The 21,071-nt window shown below is 33.1% G+C and overlaps 1 protein-coding gene across 1 annotated transcript in view; it reads right to left on the reverse strand.

The window, feature by feature from the left end:
* Positions 1 to 901: 901 nt before the first annotated feature.
* Positions 902 to 21,071, reverse strand: part of LOC145291533 (4'-phosphopantetheine phosphatase-like) — an 81,093-nt gene continuing 60,923 nt past the window's right edge. The window contains exons 12-17 of the mRNA XM_080137529.1: positions 17,331 to 17,443; positions 12,335 to 12,422; positions 9,819 to 10,023; positions 6,659 to 6,816; positions 4,705 to 4,874; positions 902 to 1,200 (exon numbers count right to left, since the gene is read on the reverse strand). Of these exons, the coding sequence (XP_079993655.1) occupies positions 945 to 1,200; positions 4,705 to 4,874; positions 6,659 to 6,816; positions 9,819 to 10,023; positions 12,335 to 12,422; positions 17,331 to 17,443 (990 nt within the window). The 3' untranslated portion in view covers positions 902 to 944. The remainder of the gene's footprint in view (positions 1,201 to 4,704; positions 4,875 to 6,658; positions 6,817 to 9,818; positions 10,024 to 12,334; positions 12,423 to 17,330; positions 17,444 to 21,071) is intronic.

Raw genomic sequence — 21,071 nt, forward strand, 5'->3', positions numbered from 1 at the left:
TTTTCAGAGACGAGTGAATAATGAAAAAATGTGTGTGTGTATGTGTATATATATATATATATAAAAAATATCTTTTTCAACACAAATAACATTTGGTGTTAAAGGCTATTTTCATTGTTATTTTCCTTTGATAGATTCGATATATCAAATTTTACAAGATTTGAAAAAGGGCTCACCTAACTTGGGTGTCTTCTTAGACTGCTTGATTAGAGAATGCTGAATTTGAAAGAGGGATTATTTGTACAATTTGACTTTTGCTAAGAATGTGGTTTGTTTGTTAGTCTAAGATGGCATCCATATCAGGAAAGTTTCGAATCTTATAGGCGTAATTTTTCCCTTTGTTTTTTTTTTGTTCTAAATTAACCATTTATTTAATGGTATTACTTATGTAAACATGAGTGTTAGGAAAAAAGACAGAGGAAGGGGGACGAGAGAGACATAGAAAGGATGAGGAGAGGGAGAGAGAAAAAAATGAGGAGAAAGGATGAGGAAAAGGAGGGAGGAGAAAAGGGGAGAGACAAAGGGGGAGGGGAGAGGCAAAACAATGGAAGGAGGGGGAGGAGAGTGACAAAGGGGGGAGGGAGAGACAAAGGATGAGCTAGAGGAGAGAGAAAGGAAGACGAGGAGGGGAAAGAAAAAGGGAGGAGGGGAAAGAAAAAGGGAAGAGGGGATAAAAAGTCTAGTGTATAACAATAAATATAATATATAAAGCTGAAAAAACATAAAACCAAATATATTGTTAGATCAGAATGGAAAGTCAAATAAGAGAGAGGGGAAAGGGGAGAGGAGGAGGAGGAGGTGGGAGAGGAGGAGGAGGTAGGAGAGGACGAGGAGGTAGGAGAGGACGAGGAGGAGGGAGAGGTGTAGGTCGGAATAGAAAATCAATAAAATAGAAAGTCCATTTTTGTTGTGTTTTTTTTTTTATTCCATCCAAAACTTTGGTTTCATTTCGAATAATCCGCTTTCACCTTGGACAGTTTACTGACAATTTTTCGGGATGTTTCAAATTTGAAGATCACATTGAATATATTGCCGCCAAGGCGCTGGGCAAGCCACTTGTTCTTCAAGACGGCAACTTTCAAGCAATCACAGGAGAATGAAGCATAGAAATTGGTGTGTATTGCACGGCCCATGCCTTCGAGCACAATCAAATCAGCTTCAGATTGTCTTAAAGTGTTTGCTAAATTCTTATCAATTAATCTAAAAAAAAAATAAAATTAAAGAATTTTGAAATATTGCAACTTTAAAGAAAAGAAAATGCTGAAATAGATATTTCAAACAATAATACAGAAAGTTTTGTTAAACTTATATTTCAACATTGTTTTTTTTCTGTCAAACTAACTTTTGCTGTATAAAATCTATCTGGTTTCTTGCAGAGAATTTAATCTTGAATTTCTAAAATTATGAGAAATCGATTTTCAATTTTTTCTGGAAGAGACATGAAGACTTATTCTAAATAGAAATTCAATCTTATTTAAAAAATCTTATTTAAAAGATGTTATTTAAAAAATCTTATTTAAAAGATGTTATTTAAAAAATCTTATTTAAAAGATGTTATTTAAAAAATCTTATTTAAAAGATGTTATTTAAAAAATCTTATTTAAAAGATGTTATTTAAAAAATCTTATTTAAAAGATGTTATTTAAAAAATCTTATTTAAAAGATGTTATTTAAAAAATCTTATTTAAAAGATGTTATTTAAAAGATTTTATTTAAAAGATGTTATTTAAAAGATGTTATTTAAAAGATCTTATTTAAAAGATCTTATTTAAAAGATCTTATTTAAAAGATCTTATTTAAAAGATCTTATTTAAAAGATCTTATTTAAAAGATCTTATTTAAAAGATCTTATTTAAAAAATCTTATTTAAAAGATCTTATTTAAAAAATCTTATTTAAAAAATCTTATTTAAAAAATCTTATTTAAAAAATCTTATTTAAAAAATCTTATTTAAAAAATCTTATTTAAAAGATGTTATTTAAAAAATCTTATTTAAAAGATGTTATTTAAAAAATCTTATTTAAAAGATGTTATTTAAAAAATCTTATTTAAAAGAGGTTATTTAAAAAATCTTATTTAAAAGATGTTATTTAAAAAATCTTATTTAAAAGAGGTTATTTAAAAAATCTTATTTAAAAAAAAAATTTTTTTTCATGCAGAGGCACAGTATCTGGATAGCCTGGATACCTGGCTAATACCCCCTCAGATGAGATGAATAGTCCATGTTAGTTCATCCGTCTAAGAGAAAGAAACTAATGTAAAATCTGTACTCTACATCGTGCATAGTCAATCATCTTGAAATCAGAAGGAGTTAGCATTGTGCATGTTGTACAAGCACACAACACTGCTATCTAATTTGTACACTGATGAAGACTAGAAAATGCACTATGGATGGACTTTCGTCAGCCTAACTCTCACTTTTCTTATGCTGTCCTTTAGTTCTCACCTTTCAAGAGCAATGTTTCTGAAATAATGGGAAGAAAATGTTATTCCTTGAACCGGTTGTTGGTTAGTGTTTTCTGTACGTAAAAATGACCCCCCCCCCTTATGTTTATCACTGAGAAGAGTGCTGGGAGTAAACTTTTTTTATCTGGATTGATGTTATTTGCCTGGTAGTCCAAGGATCCAAACTTTAGACTAAATCCTAAGGAGGCTGTCCTATCAGCAAGTGCAAAATATTTAGGCTGTTATCCCATTATTTAATGAATGAAGTCTGGACCATGCAGTCGTTTCTCGATGGGAACAGTTACGGCTTTTCTTCAATGGCTTATAAAAATAATCTGCTTATTAATTCTTTCTGCATTTCATCTCTTAACCCAGTCACTGATCTCTTCTGCAAACTTTACAAATCCCATTATGATGATGACAGGTCCCTTAACCCTCCTCACGGTTATGGGGAAAGCTACTGCATTATTTCATACAGAGTATCTTGGATAAGAATAGCCTGCCAGCATCCATCCCTCTCCAGGCTTCGAGCACATACAGCACTTAGTCAAATGGTTACCCAGGTTCAATGTCACTTAACTTTGGTGATATGAGAACCGGTGTATCAGTATGATTGGTTTGTATATAAATCCCTTTATGAAAAGGGATAAAAAACAAAAAATAAACTTAAGCCCAGTTCCCAACCTCTAATGTGAATTCCTACTGTCAGATCTTCACTTCAACCTTCCAGAGGTGGAAAACCACTAACATGAGACCAATCCAGACTTATATTTTCTGAATGAAACGAACATTCGTCTGTCAGCTTCGACCAAGAATTCCATGATTAAAGATTACATGAACACGACATCATTCATTTTTGCCTTCTATTGTTCACACACAGACAGAATTACTCTCTTTAAAAGTCTTTCTGGGAAAATTGACTTTTCTACATAGTCACCACCATTCTCAATGAGCTTAAGCCAGGAATTCAATGACACATCTCTGCTCCTGACACACATCCATAACAGGGGTTGCTTTCTTAGAGTTTCACACTGTCAATGTCTGTAACAGAGAGATGAAACTTTCATGACATTCATGCATAAATCATATCAATACAATGTGCAATCCTCTCTGATCAATTTGGGTGGAACAAAATGTAGAAGCCATTATTTTCGGAATAGTCCCTCGTAAAATTAGCCAGTCATCCTCTACTGATAATTTTATGATTAAGTGTTACTTGAATATGACATCAAAACTTCCAAGCTCACCATCAAATTTGGGCCTATATTATAGACAGCTTTCCATATGGTAGATACATCTCCAAAGAAAACCCTAAATTTCTCTACATATGTTTTCCTACTACACTTGCTCAAGCACACCATTCATTTTTGCCTCCTATCATCCTCAATTGTTTGAATTTGTGATAAATCCAAAAAATCAATCATCTCAGCAAAAAAAAAAAAAAAAAAAAAAAAATCTGCTTAGTGACGAACAATATAAATTTTATCCTCTAAGATCAACTGCTGGTGTGCTGACTGCAATATCACATAGGATCAATGAATCTATGGATAGATGCTTAAAGCAAAACTCCAAAGACCTTTGATAAGGTTTGGCACAAAGGTTTTCTTCACAAGATTTAGTTACAGAATACCTAGAAATGTCTTTTCAACCATCAAATCCTTTCTCGCTGGTAAACAAAAGCACTTGGTGACTTTTAGAAGTCTGAAACACGGTACCAATACCAGCGTGCATTGGAAATCTATTTTCGGACCAACCATGTTCCTGATATCGTCAAGGATCTCCTAAATCACATTCCAAGTTCATTCATTGACATTTGTACAGATGTCGTAATCATCCATAGCAACATTTCAAAGGGCGTTAACAAAATCAGTTTCTCTTTCTTACGACCTGGAGTACATTGTGCAATGAGGAAAACGCTGGTTGGTAACTTTAATACATCTCAATCACAATGATAACTGGTCATATCCAGACTCTTTAAAGTATAAACTTAAATATTTTACTAAGTTTCATATGTTTTGTAAAATATCACAATGATAAAATATCTATGGACTTCTTGGTGAAAGAGAAATCCCTCAAAATTAAGAAAAATTCTTAATCATAAAAAAAATTTAAAAACGAAATTAAATTTTCTCATTCTAATTTTTTTTCAATGACTTTTTCAATTAAATTAATTTTTCGATTTTAAATAAGCATAATAAAATTTAATAAATTTTAAAAGCATAAAATTTAAATGAATAAAAATAATATTTTGATAGTTACCTAAGATCAAGACACGGAGATCCTTGACCAGACTCCATGATACTTAATTGGCCTTCAGCTGAGGCTTTCTCTATTTGTGGACAAAGAGTGGCAACTCGCTTCACTAAAATATTCAATTCATTGTAAAGGACATCATTCAAGCTCGGGCGAGAATTGGCACAAAGAATTACCTGAAACAAATAAATAAGGATTTGAGCAGCAAAAACAGTTTCTCAAACATTGAATTTGACGTTATTTTTAACAATGTCCATTTTTTATCGTACTTCTATCAGGTGGAAAATTAATATTGAACTGGAAAGAAAAGCTGAAGGATGGAAAATTCAAAGCTCTGTTGGACCTAATTTTATATCTTAGTTAAGGAATAAAGCCACAATCGTAAGTTTATAACATAAATCTCAATTGTCAGTCTATGTGTATGTATGTATATCTGCCTGAAATTTTCTCAGAGGCATCGGACCGGGTCGAAACCAGTATCATCTGAAAGGACTTGTCTCGGTCTTATAATATGTGAGAATTAGAAAAAAAAACAAAAAAAACAGTCAATTATTTCCTATAGAAAAAGACGTTTGCAATGAAGGAGGTAGCAAAAAATCGTTCCTTCATGACAATTTAGCCAAACACGCATGAGCAAATAACGTTCTTTCTTGAATTGGTTTAAATATAAAAAAAAAAACACAATGTTACTTCACTGACCCCATCATAGAGCAATGTGTATCATGACAGCATCGTTATCTTAAAGTTGCATGTTTGCGCCAACATAAAGGACATTTGTTTTTTTCAATTTTTGAAGTTTTAATATTTAAACAGGGTAATGCCATTTTTTTTGTTCATTTATTCTTTATTTTCACTTTTATTATTTTTCCATCACGTTAGAGTTTTTTTTTTTTTTTTTTTTTAAAGTTTTAACATTTAAAAAGAATTATTTACACCATTTTTTTTGTTTTTTTGATTTTTTGTTTGCTTATTCTTTATTTTCCCTTTTATTATTGTTTTGTTTTAACCCCTACCCCCTACACACCCACACACACAGGCAATGCCGTGTACCCCCACTAGTCTATAATATAAATCTCAATCGTCGGTTTGTGTGAATGTATGTATATATGTTTGTATGTTTGCCAAAAACTTTTGGCAGACACGACAGATCCTAACAAGATCGGTATTGTTTTGAAGCTCAACATCTCGGATGAAAAATATAGAAGAATTGGCGAAACAAATTAATTCCTTCACCCTCATCTGGCCAGTTTTCTACAAGTAGGGGTCGGTTTTTGCAAGTCATTCTATCAGTTGGATTGACTTCGCTAAATTTCAACGTTCGGAACTTCTGGTCAGGCGATGGAGACATCGGCTAAGACGTCACGTTTTATTTTTAACCTTTTTTTCTTCTTTGCGTTATGGGTTCGAGCCTGCTTGCCTACTATCACTTTTTTTTTAACACCTCTGCCTACTGTTGTTTTGATCCCCCCCCCCTACTACCACTATTTTTGGCAGAAAATAGTCAGAGAATTGTGAACAAATAATCTGAGGAATAATAATTGTTTGAAAATAATTCTTAAAAACATAATGTAGATAAAATAAAAGATTACAATAATTATGTACCCATCGATTTTAAATGCCATTTTGAATTTCCACACACAGTCATTTCAACAGATAATTATCTCTGTTGATTAGTTATGAAAATAAATAGTGAATCGAAAGAATTATTGGGTTGGATAGTATGTACAATCTATGAAATTGGTTGGATTTTTTATTTTATCTATTGAACGCAGAATAAAAATTACCATAATTCATTGGCTAGGTAGAATCAAATATCAATTTGTCAGATGTAATGCTATAAAAGTCTAACTTTGAGAATTCAACTGACTTTTCTTCATACATTAGATTTTAGAAAAGAAAATGAATTAATAAAAAGACAGTATGAACTGCTAAATTTTTAAGGAGTAAAAGATGGTCTTACCTTGGTACCACTTGAGAGAAGATCTCTGATGAAAGGAAAGATGCCGAGAATAATATCAGCCCCACTGTTATCACAGAAAATGGCAGCACATTTGTATGGTGGAGATGACTGCCTGCGATGGAGCCAAGCACCAAAGTCATCAACTAACCAAGGACGATCTGAAAAAGATGTAAAGTTTCAAAATAAGAATTTTTTTCACACATTTTTCCCCCATTATCTCCTCCTTCATATTTAGTTGGCCAGAACTAAAAGGCTGCAGCAAAGAAAATGGGCTCTCTCTACCATGCTAGAAAGCTACTTATGCCTGAAAGTATCCTGTACCTCTATAAGGCCAACATTCGCCCATGTATGGAGTATTGTTGTCACATTTAGGCTGGTGCATCTGCTGTGGGTCTCTCACTCGTGGACGGGGTTCAAAAGAGAGGTCCTGAACTGTCATCTAAGCTTCAACCACTGTCCCATTGATAAAATGTTGCATCCCTCTGCCTGTTTTACAAGTATTTTAATGGTGCATGCTCTGATGAACTAAAAGCCCTTGTACTCCCCCCCCCCGATATAATTTCCCTCAACAAACCCGACAAGCAGCAAAGTTCTACCCCTACACAGTAGAGATCCCTAGATGTAAGAAAGCCTTCTACTCTGATAGTTTCTTTCCTAGAACTGCTAGATTTTGGAATTCCCTTTCAGGTTCCTGCTTCCCCAACTGTACTGACATGTAAAAGTTCAAGTGTAATGTGAACAGACATCTTGTTGCTCAACTCCCTACAATAGTATCTCTGCAACTTATGTCCCTAATACATTGAAGTGATACTGTGCCTTGTTTAGGGCGAAAATGTAATAAAAGAATGCTTCTTTTTTTTTTTTTTTTAAGTCATGAGATCAAATATACATACATCAAACAATTGAAATAGATTGATTTTTGTGAGTGCTAATACATAAATGAAGAATTAATCTGGATAAAAATGCTTCAGATCAACAAATATAATAATTCATTATATAATCACAACTGAAAATAAATTACTTTATAATTAGGACATGATTAATTGGGGTTGCCGAGTGAAAGGTACATTGGATATTGTTTTCCCAATGCCGGCTGCTTGAATGCAAGGAACATAACTCTGCTTTCCAAAAATGCTGTTTACGACAAGGGAGATAACAAGGGGCAAAGAACTACTTCCCTTTAAAATATAAACTGTTTAATCATTATTTTTATGTGGTATTAGCAAGGAGACCTAACGTTGCCCAAGATTGAATGATGATCAACGAATGTTTTATGCTTCCATATTTTTATTGTCATCAAAATCAGTGAAATTGCCCATTTTTCAATCAAATCGATTGATTGCCTGCTCTGGTTTGGGACACATCGTGATGCACTGGGATGACGCTTCACACACCTCCTCACAGTGACTTAGTCCACAATACATTGTACTTTATATTGCACTGTAGAGAACCTATTGATTTTATAGAATTATTTTTATATCTAACTGCTTGAATAAAAGTTTAAAATGCAAAAGTTAAGTATCAGGGTTCAATCGGGTTCTAAACAGAAACATTCATTTTGAAGGCACCCGATCATATCGAAGAACCTGCTGTTAATTTTATATGTCGGGCCTTTCTGCTTGTGTGGTTATAAAAGTTCTCAAATACACTTGTGATGTTAGGCTGTATAAAGTGTTAATTTTGGTCAAAATCGTTTGTTCTTTCATCGAATTTTTTCGATTATTGATAATTATTGAAGATATTCCGATAAAAACCTATCTAAGAACACTACCTGATACATATACACTTGCGTGAAACTTCATAAAAAATTTGTCTATCTTCCAATGTGAAAAACGATTCTTTCATCTATTTTTCTATTGTTTAAAGCTTCATTTTCTATTGCTGATACTAACGCTAAATATTTATTGATCCTCCCCCCCTATCCTCAGACAAACACATACTTTTACATTTGTAAAAATATATGCACATATTACACGAGTAACCAAAAAACATTATGGTTAAAAATTTAGAGATTTAAAAAAAAAATCGGAATCAATAATTGTATCAAAATCGTCCCACCACTAACTTCAACCCCACAACTTTGAGTACGTAATAATTATTGTAATACTTTTTGTATTTAGGAAAGGTTTCTCTTTGACAAGTTGTACCCCTGTAGGAAGTGACGTTATGAACGAAGGAGAAAGGGTCACCTTGTCCTTTTTTCTGAGTGATTTTATTTGTGCTATGACAGCCCTCTACCACCACCATGCTCGAGCTTAGAGTACTTGATACTGGATATTTAGCAATCGACTTCTTGAAATATGGAATAAAATTGAAACTGAAAATTGTGTTTATTGTTCTAAAGACTTTCCTTCAGTAATAAAAATAAAAATGGCACCAGACGATCAGCAATGAATGAAGATTATGGGATGCTGAAACATTATGTAACAATAAAAAATGCACATTAAAAGAAAAAAAAAAGAATTGTTTTTTTAAGCGACTTCTTTGAGATTAAAAATTTAACATATATATCCATATTCAACTGTGTTTACAGCTGGCATGAAATCTGATTGATTAATTCTTTTAATTTTTATAAAATCTTTCACGATTGTCGATTTATATTTCAAATAGATTTCCATATAGATGAAAGCAGAATAATATACAATACTTATGTTTATGTTTTAGTAATTAAATCTAGAAATAAAACAGTGGATGTGCACGCGCGTGTGTGTGTAAATATTTAACCAATAAATGCTTAAACTACTGGTCACATAACACTGAAATTAACAGGAAACAGTAATCATATACACCAAACGAGTAAATAATGAGTAAAATCTTTGTTTGGATGAATGAATGAATATACAGAAATATATCGGCAAGTTGAAATACAAAAATGTTCATTTCAACTTGCCAACATATTTTTACTTTCTGCGCATGTCTAAATTCAATTAATTTCTTCACATCGTTTAATATTAAATCTTCCTCAGAGGAGATGTGGATGGAATGCTAAATGTTTTGGTTTCGATTCTAACTGATAGCACTCAAGTCACTTTTTATTTTTATATAAAATCACTAATATATGTTTGGTACAATATGATAATCAGTAAAGAATTGGCTCGATAATAATAAATACAAAATTTGCATGAATTCAAATAGACCATAATAATAAGAATCGCAAAACCTTGAATCGTGTTGATTGCTTCAGAGAATCCAAACTGACCACTCTCCATGATGTCCACTACCTCACGAGCACCCCAGTCAAACACGTTCCCAGCCAGAATTCCTTTGACGATCAACAACTGACGCTCCGCCCAGTCTAGCTTGTCCAGTTCTTTTAATCGTTCAACCAAATATAGCAATGACGTTTCATTTTCACTTTGTTTCAACTAGAAAGACAAAAAAATATTGAACACAATAAAAAAAAACAATATTAAACACAATGACAATAAAAAAATACTGAACACAATGACAATAAAAAAATATTGAACACAATGACAATAAAAAATATTGAACACAATGACAATAAAAAAATATTGAACACAATGACAATAAAAAAATATTGAACACAATGACAATAAAAAAATATTGAACACAATGACAATAAAAAAATATTGAACACAATGACAATAAAAAAATATTGAACACAATGACAATAAAAAAATATTGAACACAATGACAATAAAAAATATTGAACACAATGACAATAAAAAAATATTGAACACAATGACAATAAAAAAATATTGAACACAATGACAATAAAAAAATATTGAACACAATGACAATAAAAAAATATTGAACACAATGACAATAAAAAAATATTGAACACAATGACAATAAAAAAATATTGAACACAATGACAATAAAAAAATATTGAACACAATGACAATAAAAAAATATTGAACACAAAACTATAAAAAGAAAATATTAAATACAATGAAAACTATAAGAATATATTGAACATAATGAAAATTAAAAAAAGAAAAACCAGACAAAATCAAAATAAAAAAAATAAAAAATTTGTTTTAATTGTTACAAAGTAGAGGTGTAACGATTCAATGAATTTTTTTCTTTTAAATGGAAATTGCTCTAGACAAGGTATGAAGCCACTTAATATAAGGAGCTTAAAAACAATTACTTCAAGGTCAAAAATTAGCCAATGATAAATTCCATATCCAACCTAGAAAGCAATTTTTCCCCCTTTGTCAGAAAAATTGCTTGTGGAATGTGAAAAATAGGACAAAATAATGGGAACAAGAGTTATGAGCCAAAAATAAACTGTCTCCACTTTCTACTCCCCATATTTTGTTATGATCCATGAAAAGATATTACATTACACATTGAAAATTTAATGGATGAAAATCTTTCTATATTTTTTTATCCAGTTTAATTTTAAAAAGAAATATATTGTTCTTTTTTTTTTTGTTAATAAAAAATAAACACACTGTAGTTTATAAAGAAAAATATTTTAAAAAGGGTGGTGGGAGAAGTTGTTATAAAAACTTGTTTTTTCATTTTTTTTTTCTTCTCAATTTGTTGTAACATGTTTGGTTGTCCAATTTTCACTTTGCATCTTGTTTACTTTTGGTAAGCTTCACCTTAGTTTCATTCCAACTTTATTAAAATAAAATTTGTCTGTTTAATTTGTGGATAGGAAGAGGGGGGCTCATTTTTTCTGTAATTTTATTTAAAAAAGCTTAATTTCTGAAAAATCGTTCAGAAATGGATTTTTTGATTCAAGCATCATTTTACATAAAACCTGTATAGAAAACTGAATCCTCCTGCTAAAAATTGAACATTATAAAAGAAAACATTTTTTCATAACTGGGAAATTTGGTGCTTACTTTATTTTAAAGTATTATTTTTTTCAGTCATATTTGGTGGTTGGTTGGTGGTTTTTGTTTTACGGCATATCAACCCTTTTCAAGTTATTTAATGCTGAATCCAGTGATTTTGAAGAAAAATTTGATAGAATATATTTGTTTTGTTCAAGTCGGTTTCTATTTAACCCATAGTTGGGACCCTAACAGATACTACCACTCCAGGTCAGGGTGGACCTGGAAGCAATGGCAATTAAGGGGTGGCTCCACACTCCCCAAAGCCCACAAGCTAGGGCCTCACCATCCGATATAGTTTAAAATCATATCCAGGACCTATATATTTGTGGGGTACAGAATTTAATTATAGCGATCTAAAGACCAAATTTATTTAACATTAATTTCATCATGTTAAGTAAATTTGGTCTTATATATTTAAAATGATATTTCATTACTAAAGAATGTAGGCAAAATTAACTGATTGTAAATTTTAAATCATGGTGAATAAAACATTAAACTTGAGGAATTGTGATTAAAGGGGTGACAGTTTTGGTTACAGACAGACATCAAATCTTTATTATAATAACACTTTATTTAATGTTGCAGATAAATGGAAGAAAATTTCTTGAAGTAATATAAAGATCAAGTGTTATTTAAAACAAAATTTTTAATTAAAAATGCAATTAAAAAATATTTGAAAAAAAAAAAAAATGGCTTCTCTTTTGTTGCAAATGAAAAAAAAAATGAACGAAAAAAAATGAACAGAAAAAAATACAAAATGGTGATTATGTTTTAAAAAGATTTTTGTTAATGATAACTCATCATCTGATGTCATGGAACATTTTATATGAATTTAGAAAAGTGAAAAATTAATTTTTTTTACCTGAGAATATGGATCTGTAAACATACATTCTTTCAGGAATTGTCCAATCGTATCAAGCAGAGAGCGGACGGTCAAAGAACCATAGGCACTAAAATGAAAGTGGCCAAAGAAACATAAGTGATGCTGAAACGGTTCAGGATGAATTTTACAAGAAACATTTCAAAAGCAATATGTGATAATAATATTCTGAAAATAAATTTGGAAACAGAAAAAACAAATTTTTGTTTAGAATGTTCAAACAGAAAATTGTAGACATTTTGTAAAGAACTCAAGAAAATAAGAAAAGAAAAAGATAAAAGATTTGAACAAAAGAATGGAAGAAAGTTAAAGAAAGAAAAAGAAAAGAGAAAAAATAAAAAAGCTAAAGGGAAAAACAAGACAAAAAGAAATGGAAAAAAAAAAAAAAACCAAGAAAATTATTTAAAAAGTACAAACAGAAAATTAGAAACATTTTATAAAGAATAAAATAAAATTTGAAAAAAAAAAAGGAAAACAAAAAATCAAGTGGTTCAAAGCAAAAGTCAGTGAGAGTAAACTATTTCTTCAATGGAAAAAAATAGTTCTTAAAAATCTTGCCTACTCATAAGCAAAGTTAGACACAAGATCAGTTTTTATTTTTCAATGTGGAAAAAATCCAGCTCTCCTGTGGTTTGAGTTGTCCTCCTTTGCAAATTGGCTGTTTGGAGAAATGGAAAACTAGATGGCTCTGGTTGATAATCAATTTGCATAAGTGGAGAAATGGGCAGCATATAAACGGTACTTTTTTTTTAAGCAGGGTGAAGAGCACAGAGAGTGAAACGACAGTTGGAAGAAGTGATGGCGAATTCTTTTTGTGACGGTGAATTATTTTTGGACGTTGAAGAGCTCGACCTTTTGGAAGGAACAGTTGTGTCTTATATATATTTTTTTTAATTTCTTTTTTTTTTCTACTTCACTACAAGCTATTTCGGCGAGAACTATGGAAGCAAAGCGGATCAGCAGTGAAATGCTTAAGATGTTCTCTGGAGAGGGAGATGTTATAACCTGGCTGACCAAGGTTAAACTTGTCGCTAAGTTGCGGGACATCGCGGATGTAGCCAGCTTGATACCGCTGTATCTTGATGGTGATGATCTGGCCCTATATCTGGAGATGCGGGAGGAGGATCGACTGTCTGTTGACGCCATTGAGGAAAAGTTGAAGGAAGCATTTACCGAAGGACCGTTTGTGGCATATGGCAAACTAAGCCGTATGGTGTGGACCGGAGAGCCTGTTGATGTTTACGCCAACAATATCAGGAGGTTGACGGGACTAGCAGGATTCAATGGAGGAGGCCGTCGACAGATGGTTAAGATGGCCTTTATCAATGGCTTCCCGGACCATATTTCTATACTTCTGCAGCAACTGCCCAGTATAAATACTATGGAGGTGGTGGAATTGATTACACAGGCTAGGGTGCTGGTCAGGAAAAAAGAGAGTGAGCAGGGAATCGTAGCTGTCGCTCAACGAAGCAAACTGCAGCAGGAAATTGTGAAGGACGAAAAGCAGAGAGGACTGTGGCAGAGACCCAGGTTTTCTGGCAGATGCTACCGATGCCAAGGCCCCCATATGGCGAGGGAGTGCAGGGAGCCAAAGCCAGAAGTCACGTGTTACCGCTGTGAGGAAGTCGGCCACATCAGCAGATTCTGTCCCCCAGGGAAACGAACAGGGGGAAGCCACTGCGCCGGTGGCTACCCCACTTATTCAATGAAGGCGCTTCAGGGTATGTCACCACAAGTAGAGGTGACCCTAAATGGACAAAGTGAAAAAGCCCTTGTCGACACAGGCTGTACGTCAACAATTGTCACCAAAGACATGGTTGACACATGCAATGGAACCAGCAGCATTACGGCAGTTGACGGCAGAGAGGTGAAGTGCAATGGCACAAGTATCGTTCAGTTGATGGTACGTGGGATGTCACTAACATCCAGGCGATTGTTATTAGCAAAATTGTCACGGGTGTCGATGTGGTGCTAGGGATGGACGCAATTGCTCGACTAGGGGGGGGGGGGGCGTTACGGTATATAGGAACTCCGTGAGATTTGGAGGATATCAAGGGGCTGCAGGTGTGCAATTCGAAAAAGGTGTCACAGGAATGGCCGGGTTAGACAAAAGTTGCACGATAGAGGACCAAGATTTCTCTGCACACTTTGGTGGTGAGAAATGGACAGTCAAGTGGGTATGGAAGGGAGAACCTCCCATACTGAACAACAGAGTGGAATACTACGAGCATACGTTGCGAGGAGGCACAAGAGTTGAATTTGAGAAGGAGGTGGACCAATGGATCTCAGAGGGGATTTTAAGACCATGGACGGAGAAGGTGGAAGGTGTGCTGCCGTTAATGGCGGTTGTTCAGCCCACAAAACAAAAAGTTCGGCCAGTACTGGACTTCAGGGAGCTGAACGTACACGTTGCATGTCACACGGGAGGCGATGTGATGGACGTGTGCGGAGAGACCATGCGAGAGTGGAGGCAGATTCAGAAGGCGATTGTGAATTTAAAATCCGCATACCTACAGATCCACATTTCACAGGAATTCTGGAAATACCAGCTGGTCAGATACAAGGGCCGAACGTACTGCCTGACTAGGTTGGGTTTTGGCCTGAATTCTGCACCAAAAATCATGGCAGCGATCCTCAAAACGGTGCTAAGCAAGGAGGACGCAGTCAGAAGAGCCACCAGTTCCTACATTGATGATATTTTGGTGGATGAGACGGTAACAACTGCGGAGGACGTAGTAAAACACCTTAACAGCTTTGGGCTAATTGCAAAACGCCCGGAATCGATTGAGGGAGGAGCTGTGTTAGGGCTCCAACTAAGAAAGGACCAGATAGGACGGTTAGTGTTCCGGAGGGGAAATGAGATCCCGGAGGTGTCGGAAAAATTGAGCAGGCGAGAACTCTTCTCAATATGCGGAAGACTGGTGGGCCATTACCCTATTGCAAGATGGCTACGGACTGCATGTAGTTATATCAAAAGGCTAGCTAGTGGAGCGAAGTGGGAGGATGGAGTTGATAAAGAGACTGTGGACATTATGAGAGAGATTATTGAAGAGGTGAAGAGGGAGGATCCAGTGAGAGGTGTTTGGCATGTACCCAACAGTGCAGAAGGTGTTGTGTGGTGTGATGCAAGTTGTATAGCAGTGTGGGTCACCTTGGAGATAGGTGGTGTTACTGTAGAAGATGCTGCTTGGTTACGGAAGAAGGACGACGTGGCTCACATAAATGTGGCGGAACTGGATGCGGTTATGAAGGGCATCAACTTAGCCTTGAAATGGGGGCTACAGAATGTTGAGGTGAGGACCAACTCAGCCACTGTGTTCTCTTGGATCCAGTCCGAAGCTACAGGAGAAAGGAGGGTGAAGACGAAAGGCGCTGCCGAGATGCTAGTAAAGCATCGATTGATGATGTTAAGGGAGCTGATTAAGAAATTTGATCTTCAACTTAGGGTCACTATCGTTCCTTCAGTGAAGAACAGAGCAGATGTGATGACGAGGGTGCGGAAGACCTGGCTAAAGGCGCCGAATGAGGCGGCTGTTGCAATATGTTGTTTGAATGAAGACACTCTGAAGGATTTGCATGACATGCACCATTTTGGAGTGGATAGAACCTTGTTCTTGGCCAGGAAGGTGGACCCCAGAATCACAAAGGAGGCCATTAGGACAGTGGTTGAGAGATGCAGCCGGTGTCAATCAATCGACCCTGCACCGAGTAGACACGAAGTTGGTGAGGTTCAGGTGGCAGAGAACTGGAGCAGGTTTGCAATAGACGTAACGCACTATCGACAGAGGCCGTATTTGTCAATGGTCGACTGTGGACCAGGAAGAGTAGCCATTTGGAGGGAAATCAAGGCGGAAAATGCAGGTGAAATTGCAAAGATCTTGGAAGAGGTGCTTTTGGAGAGGAGTCCAGTGACGGAAGTGCTAATGGACAATGGAAGTGCCTTTCGCTCAGCTGCCATGAAGAATGTGTTGGATAAGTGGGGAGTGCGGCGCTATTTCAGGGCTGCATATAGACCAGGCGGAAACGGAATTGTGGAGCGGCATCACAGGACCATTAAGGCTATAGCTGAAAGGGGCCAGATTTCGCCGCCAGAAGCTGTGTTCTGGTATAATATAGCTCCAAAGTCAGGGCAAGAAGTGGAGTCAGTGCCGCAGAGGACAGTCTTCAAGTACGAGTGGCGGCATCCCCGAACTGCACAGGTACCCGCGGAGGAAGGCGAGAAGCGAGTGACTGTGCGAGTGGGAGAGGAAGTGTGCATCAAACCGCCTGATGCTCGTTGTACCACACGCTGGGGGAGGGGCATTGTGACAAGTGTCCAGTCCCCAAACAATGTATTTATTGACAGCATCCCTTGGCACATCCTTGATGTGCGGCCGGTAGTGGTGTCATCAGAGGAAGACAGCGATGTCAAGCCAAGTAGCGACGTTCACGAAGAGGCTCCGCGGAGATCGCAGCGAGAGAGACGGCCGCCATGTTGGTCGAGCGACTACGTGATGGGTTGACATGTGATGATCGTGTAGATCAAGAGGGCGTGTGGTTTGAGTTGTCCCCCTTTGCAAATTGGCTGTTTGGAGAAATGGAAAACTAGATGGCTCTGGTTGATAGTCAATTTGCATAAGTGGAGAAATGGGCAGCATATAAACGGTACTTTTTTAAAGCAGGCGTGAAGAGCGCAGAGAGTGAAACGACGGTTGGAAGAAGTGACGGTGAATTATTTTTGGACGTTGAAGAGCTCGACCTTTTGGAAGGAACAGCTGTGTCTTATATATTATTTTTAAACTTCTTTTTTTTTTCTACTTCACTACATCTCCCAAATGAGACATCTGGATTGGGACAAAATAAAAATTTCCTCAATCTAGAAATATTGCTGATCACCAATAAAATAAATATTACACTTTGATGCCAAAAGCCAGATAAGGTCATTCTAAAAAGTCACTTAATGGTGAAAAAAAAGTGTACAGAAAATCAGTAAAATTACCATGGATTTTTTGCCAGTTCATTTAAACGATTGATATATTTCTCTTTGAATTTGTCCGCTCTTGCTACAACATCATGCATTCCTTCTTGACTCGCCTCAGCCTGCGTTCTGATCTAACAAACAAAAACAAAGCCTTTTAAAACAAACAAAACAAAAAAAAAAGTCAAAATAGGATAACAAAGCAAATTAAAAAAAAAAAAAAAGAACTCTAAGATAATTAATAAAAAAATAATTGAAATGTGCAACTTTATCAATTTACATAATTTTTGGAATATGACATTTTTTCATAACAGGTATGTACATCAGATTTAAAAATTTCTTTTGTTTTTTTACTATGGGATGGAATTCTTGATAAGTACAGAAATTTAATGAACATACGAATTGCTTAAAATTTATCAATATGATATTTTCTTTCCATAACAGGTATGCTGTTTATACAGATTTTTCTTTACTTTTTGTTTTTTTAATATGGGAGAAATTCTAGAAAAGTACAGAATTTTTAATGAACATACAAATTGCTTAACATTTATAAATATGACAATCATGATTGATTATTATTTAAAACATTGCTTAAAATTTATAAATATGGCAATTATCATTGATTATTAATAAAAAAAATTGCTTAAAATTTATAAATATGGCAATCATCATTGATTATTATTAAAAAAAAATTGCTAAAAAATTTATAAATATGGCAATTATCATTGATTATTAATAAAAAAAATTGCTTTAAATTTATAAATATGGCAATCATCATTGATTATTATTAAAAAAAAATTGCTTAAAATTTATAAATATGACAATCATCATTGATTATTAATAAAAAACAATTGCTTAAAATTTATAAATATGGCAATTATAATTGATTAATACAAAAAATTGCTTAAAATTTATAAATATGGCAATTATCATTGATTATTAATAAAAAAAATTGCTTAAAATTTATAAATATGGCAATTATCATTGATTATTAATAAAAAAAATTGCTTAAAATTTATAAATATGGCAATTATCATTGATTATTAAAAAAAATTGCTTAAAATTTATAAATATGGCAATTATCATTGATTAATACAAAAAATTGCTTAAAATTTATAAATATGGCAATTATCATTGATTATTAATAAAAAATAATTGCTTAAAATTTATAAATATGGCAATTATCATTGATTATTAAAAAAAATTGCTTAAAATTTATAAATATGGCAATTATCATTGATTAATACAAAAAATTGCTTAAAATTTATAAATATGGCAATTATCATTGATTATTAATAAAAAAAATTGCTTAAAATTTATAAATATGGCAATTATCATTGATTATTAATAAAAAAAATTGCTTAAAATTTATAAATATGGCAATCATCATTGATTATTATTAAAAAATAATTGCTTAAAATTTATAAATATGGCAATTATCATTGATTAATAAAAAATAATTGCTTAAAATTTATAAATATGGCAATTATCATTGATTATTAATAAAAAATAATTGCTTAAAATTTATAAATATGGCAATTATCATTGATTATTAAAAAAAATTGCTTAAAATTTATAAATATGGCAATTATCATTGATTAATACAAAAAATTGCTTAAAATTTATAAATATGGCAATTATCATTGATTATTAATAAAAAAAATTGCTTAAAATTTATAAATATGGCAATTATCATTGATTATTAATAAAAAAAATTGCTTAAAATTTATAAATATGGCAATTATCATTGATTATTAATAAAAAAAATTGCTTAAAATTTATAAATATGGCAATTATCATTGATTAATACAAAAAATTGCTTAAAATTTATAAATATGGCAATTATCATTGATTATTAATTAAAAAAATTGCTTTAAATTTATAAATATGGCAATCATCATTGATTATTAAAAAAAAATTGCTTAAAATTTATAAATATGACAATCATCATTGATTATTAATAAAAAACAATTGCTTAAAATTTATAAATATGGCAATTATCATTGATTAATACAAAAAATTGCTTAAAATTTATAAATATGGCAATTATCATTGATTATTAATAAAAGAAATTGCTTAAAATTTATAAATATGGCAATTATCATTGATTATTAATTAAAAAAATTGCTTAAAATTTATAAATATGGCAATTATCATTGATTATTAAAAAAAATTGCTTAAAATTTATAAATATGGCAATTATCATTGATTAATACAAAAAATTGCTTAAAATTTATAAATATGGCAATTATCATTGATTATTAATAAAAAATAATTGCTTAAAATTTATAAATATGGCAATTATCATTGATTATTAAAAAAAATTGCTTAAAATTTATAAATATGGCAATTATCATTGATTAATACAAAAAATTGCTTAAAATTTATAAATATGGCAATTATCATTGATTATTAATAAAAAAAATTGCTTAAAATTTATAAATATGGCAATTATCATTGATTATTAATAAAAAAAAGTGCTTAAAATTTATAAATATGGTAATCATTGATTATTAATAAAAAATTGCATAAAATTTATAAATATTACAATTATCATTGATTATTAATAAAAAAAATGTTTGCATTTGCTTAATCATATTAAAATACTGAGGATGGCAGTTTAATTACTGAATCACATCTAGAGTTAACATTAGATGAGTGACAATATTTAAGATTATGGAATCTGTGTTTAAGCAGTAACAACAAGGAAGTGCCAGTGGCTATGTGGTTAACGATACAGACTGACAACTTGGTTGTACCAAGTTCAAATCCAGTTTTTTTTCCACAGAAACACTTTCACTTAGTGATGTTGGCAACCTTCACGTAGTCCCCCTCAGTAAGTAATTGATGTTTTTCTAGAAATAATTTTAACTAGAAAGATATCAGGGAAACAAATGGCAATAATAAAAATCATCTGATTCATTTGAAATGAATGAATGATGTTCAACAACACCCTTAATGTTCAGCCCTTCTTCACCATGCTGGGGATGGTGGCAATGTGATCTATGACATCTGGAACTCAGATTCCTGGCAGGACCACTCATGGTGGACAGGTTTGATACCAAAAAGTATTAGGACTGTAACTTGGCTTACAAAGCTCTAGTGAAAATCTAGGAGTAGTCAGCACCAGGATCCGTTGTCTCTGCGTCTGTGTGTGGCAAATAAAGTCGTGTTAGATGCTGAATCGCAAATCAATAGCGTAAAACCAACACCATTGCTTCTGCACCATTCCGTTCTGGGCCAAAGTTTTCGACTTTGCAAGCAACCACTGAGCCTTGTTGCTCTTGGTGTTAAGGAATAAAAGCCTGCAAGTCAAATAGCTGTAATCCACGAAGAAGACTTCATGCAGACTAGAGACTTGAGGCACAATCTTTATGAGCTCTATGCAAAAATTTGATTTTCTCAAACAATAAAATAGTGAAAGAGAGAAACAATCTCTGAAATATTTTATCAAAATACTTAATGCTGATTGGTTGATTCTATCAAAATACTCAACTTTGATTGGTTGCCGATATTGGATTTCAACCAAACAGAAAGAACCTGTTGTAGAAGCTGGGCACCTGTCCCCATAGATCATATGAGATAGAACCCAAATGCTGTAATTAGTGAAAGCCTCAACTTGCTATAGAAACCTATGTCATTCACAGCACAGTATTACTAACTGCTACATTCACTTTTATTGGCCAAAAACTCTGGTTGTAGCTCCTTGCAAACAATACAAGTTACAGTTATGGACTATTAAAATATAGTGATAATTTAAAC

The sequence above is a fragment of the Euprymna scolopes genome, chromosome 12 (genome assembly GCF_053919585.1).
Source record: "Euprymna scolopes isolate OS-2025 chromosome 12, ASM5391958v1, whole genome shotgun sequence".
NCBI classification, from domain to species: domain Eukaryota; kingdom Metazoa; phylum Mollusca; class Cephalopoda; order Sepiida; family Sepiolidae; genus Euprymna; species Euprymna scolopes.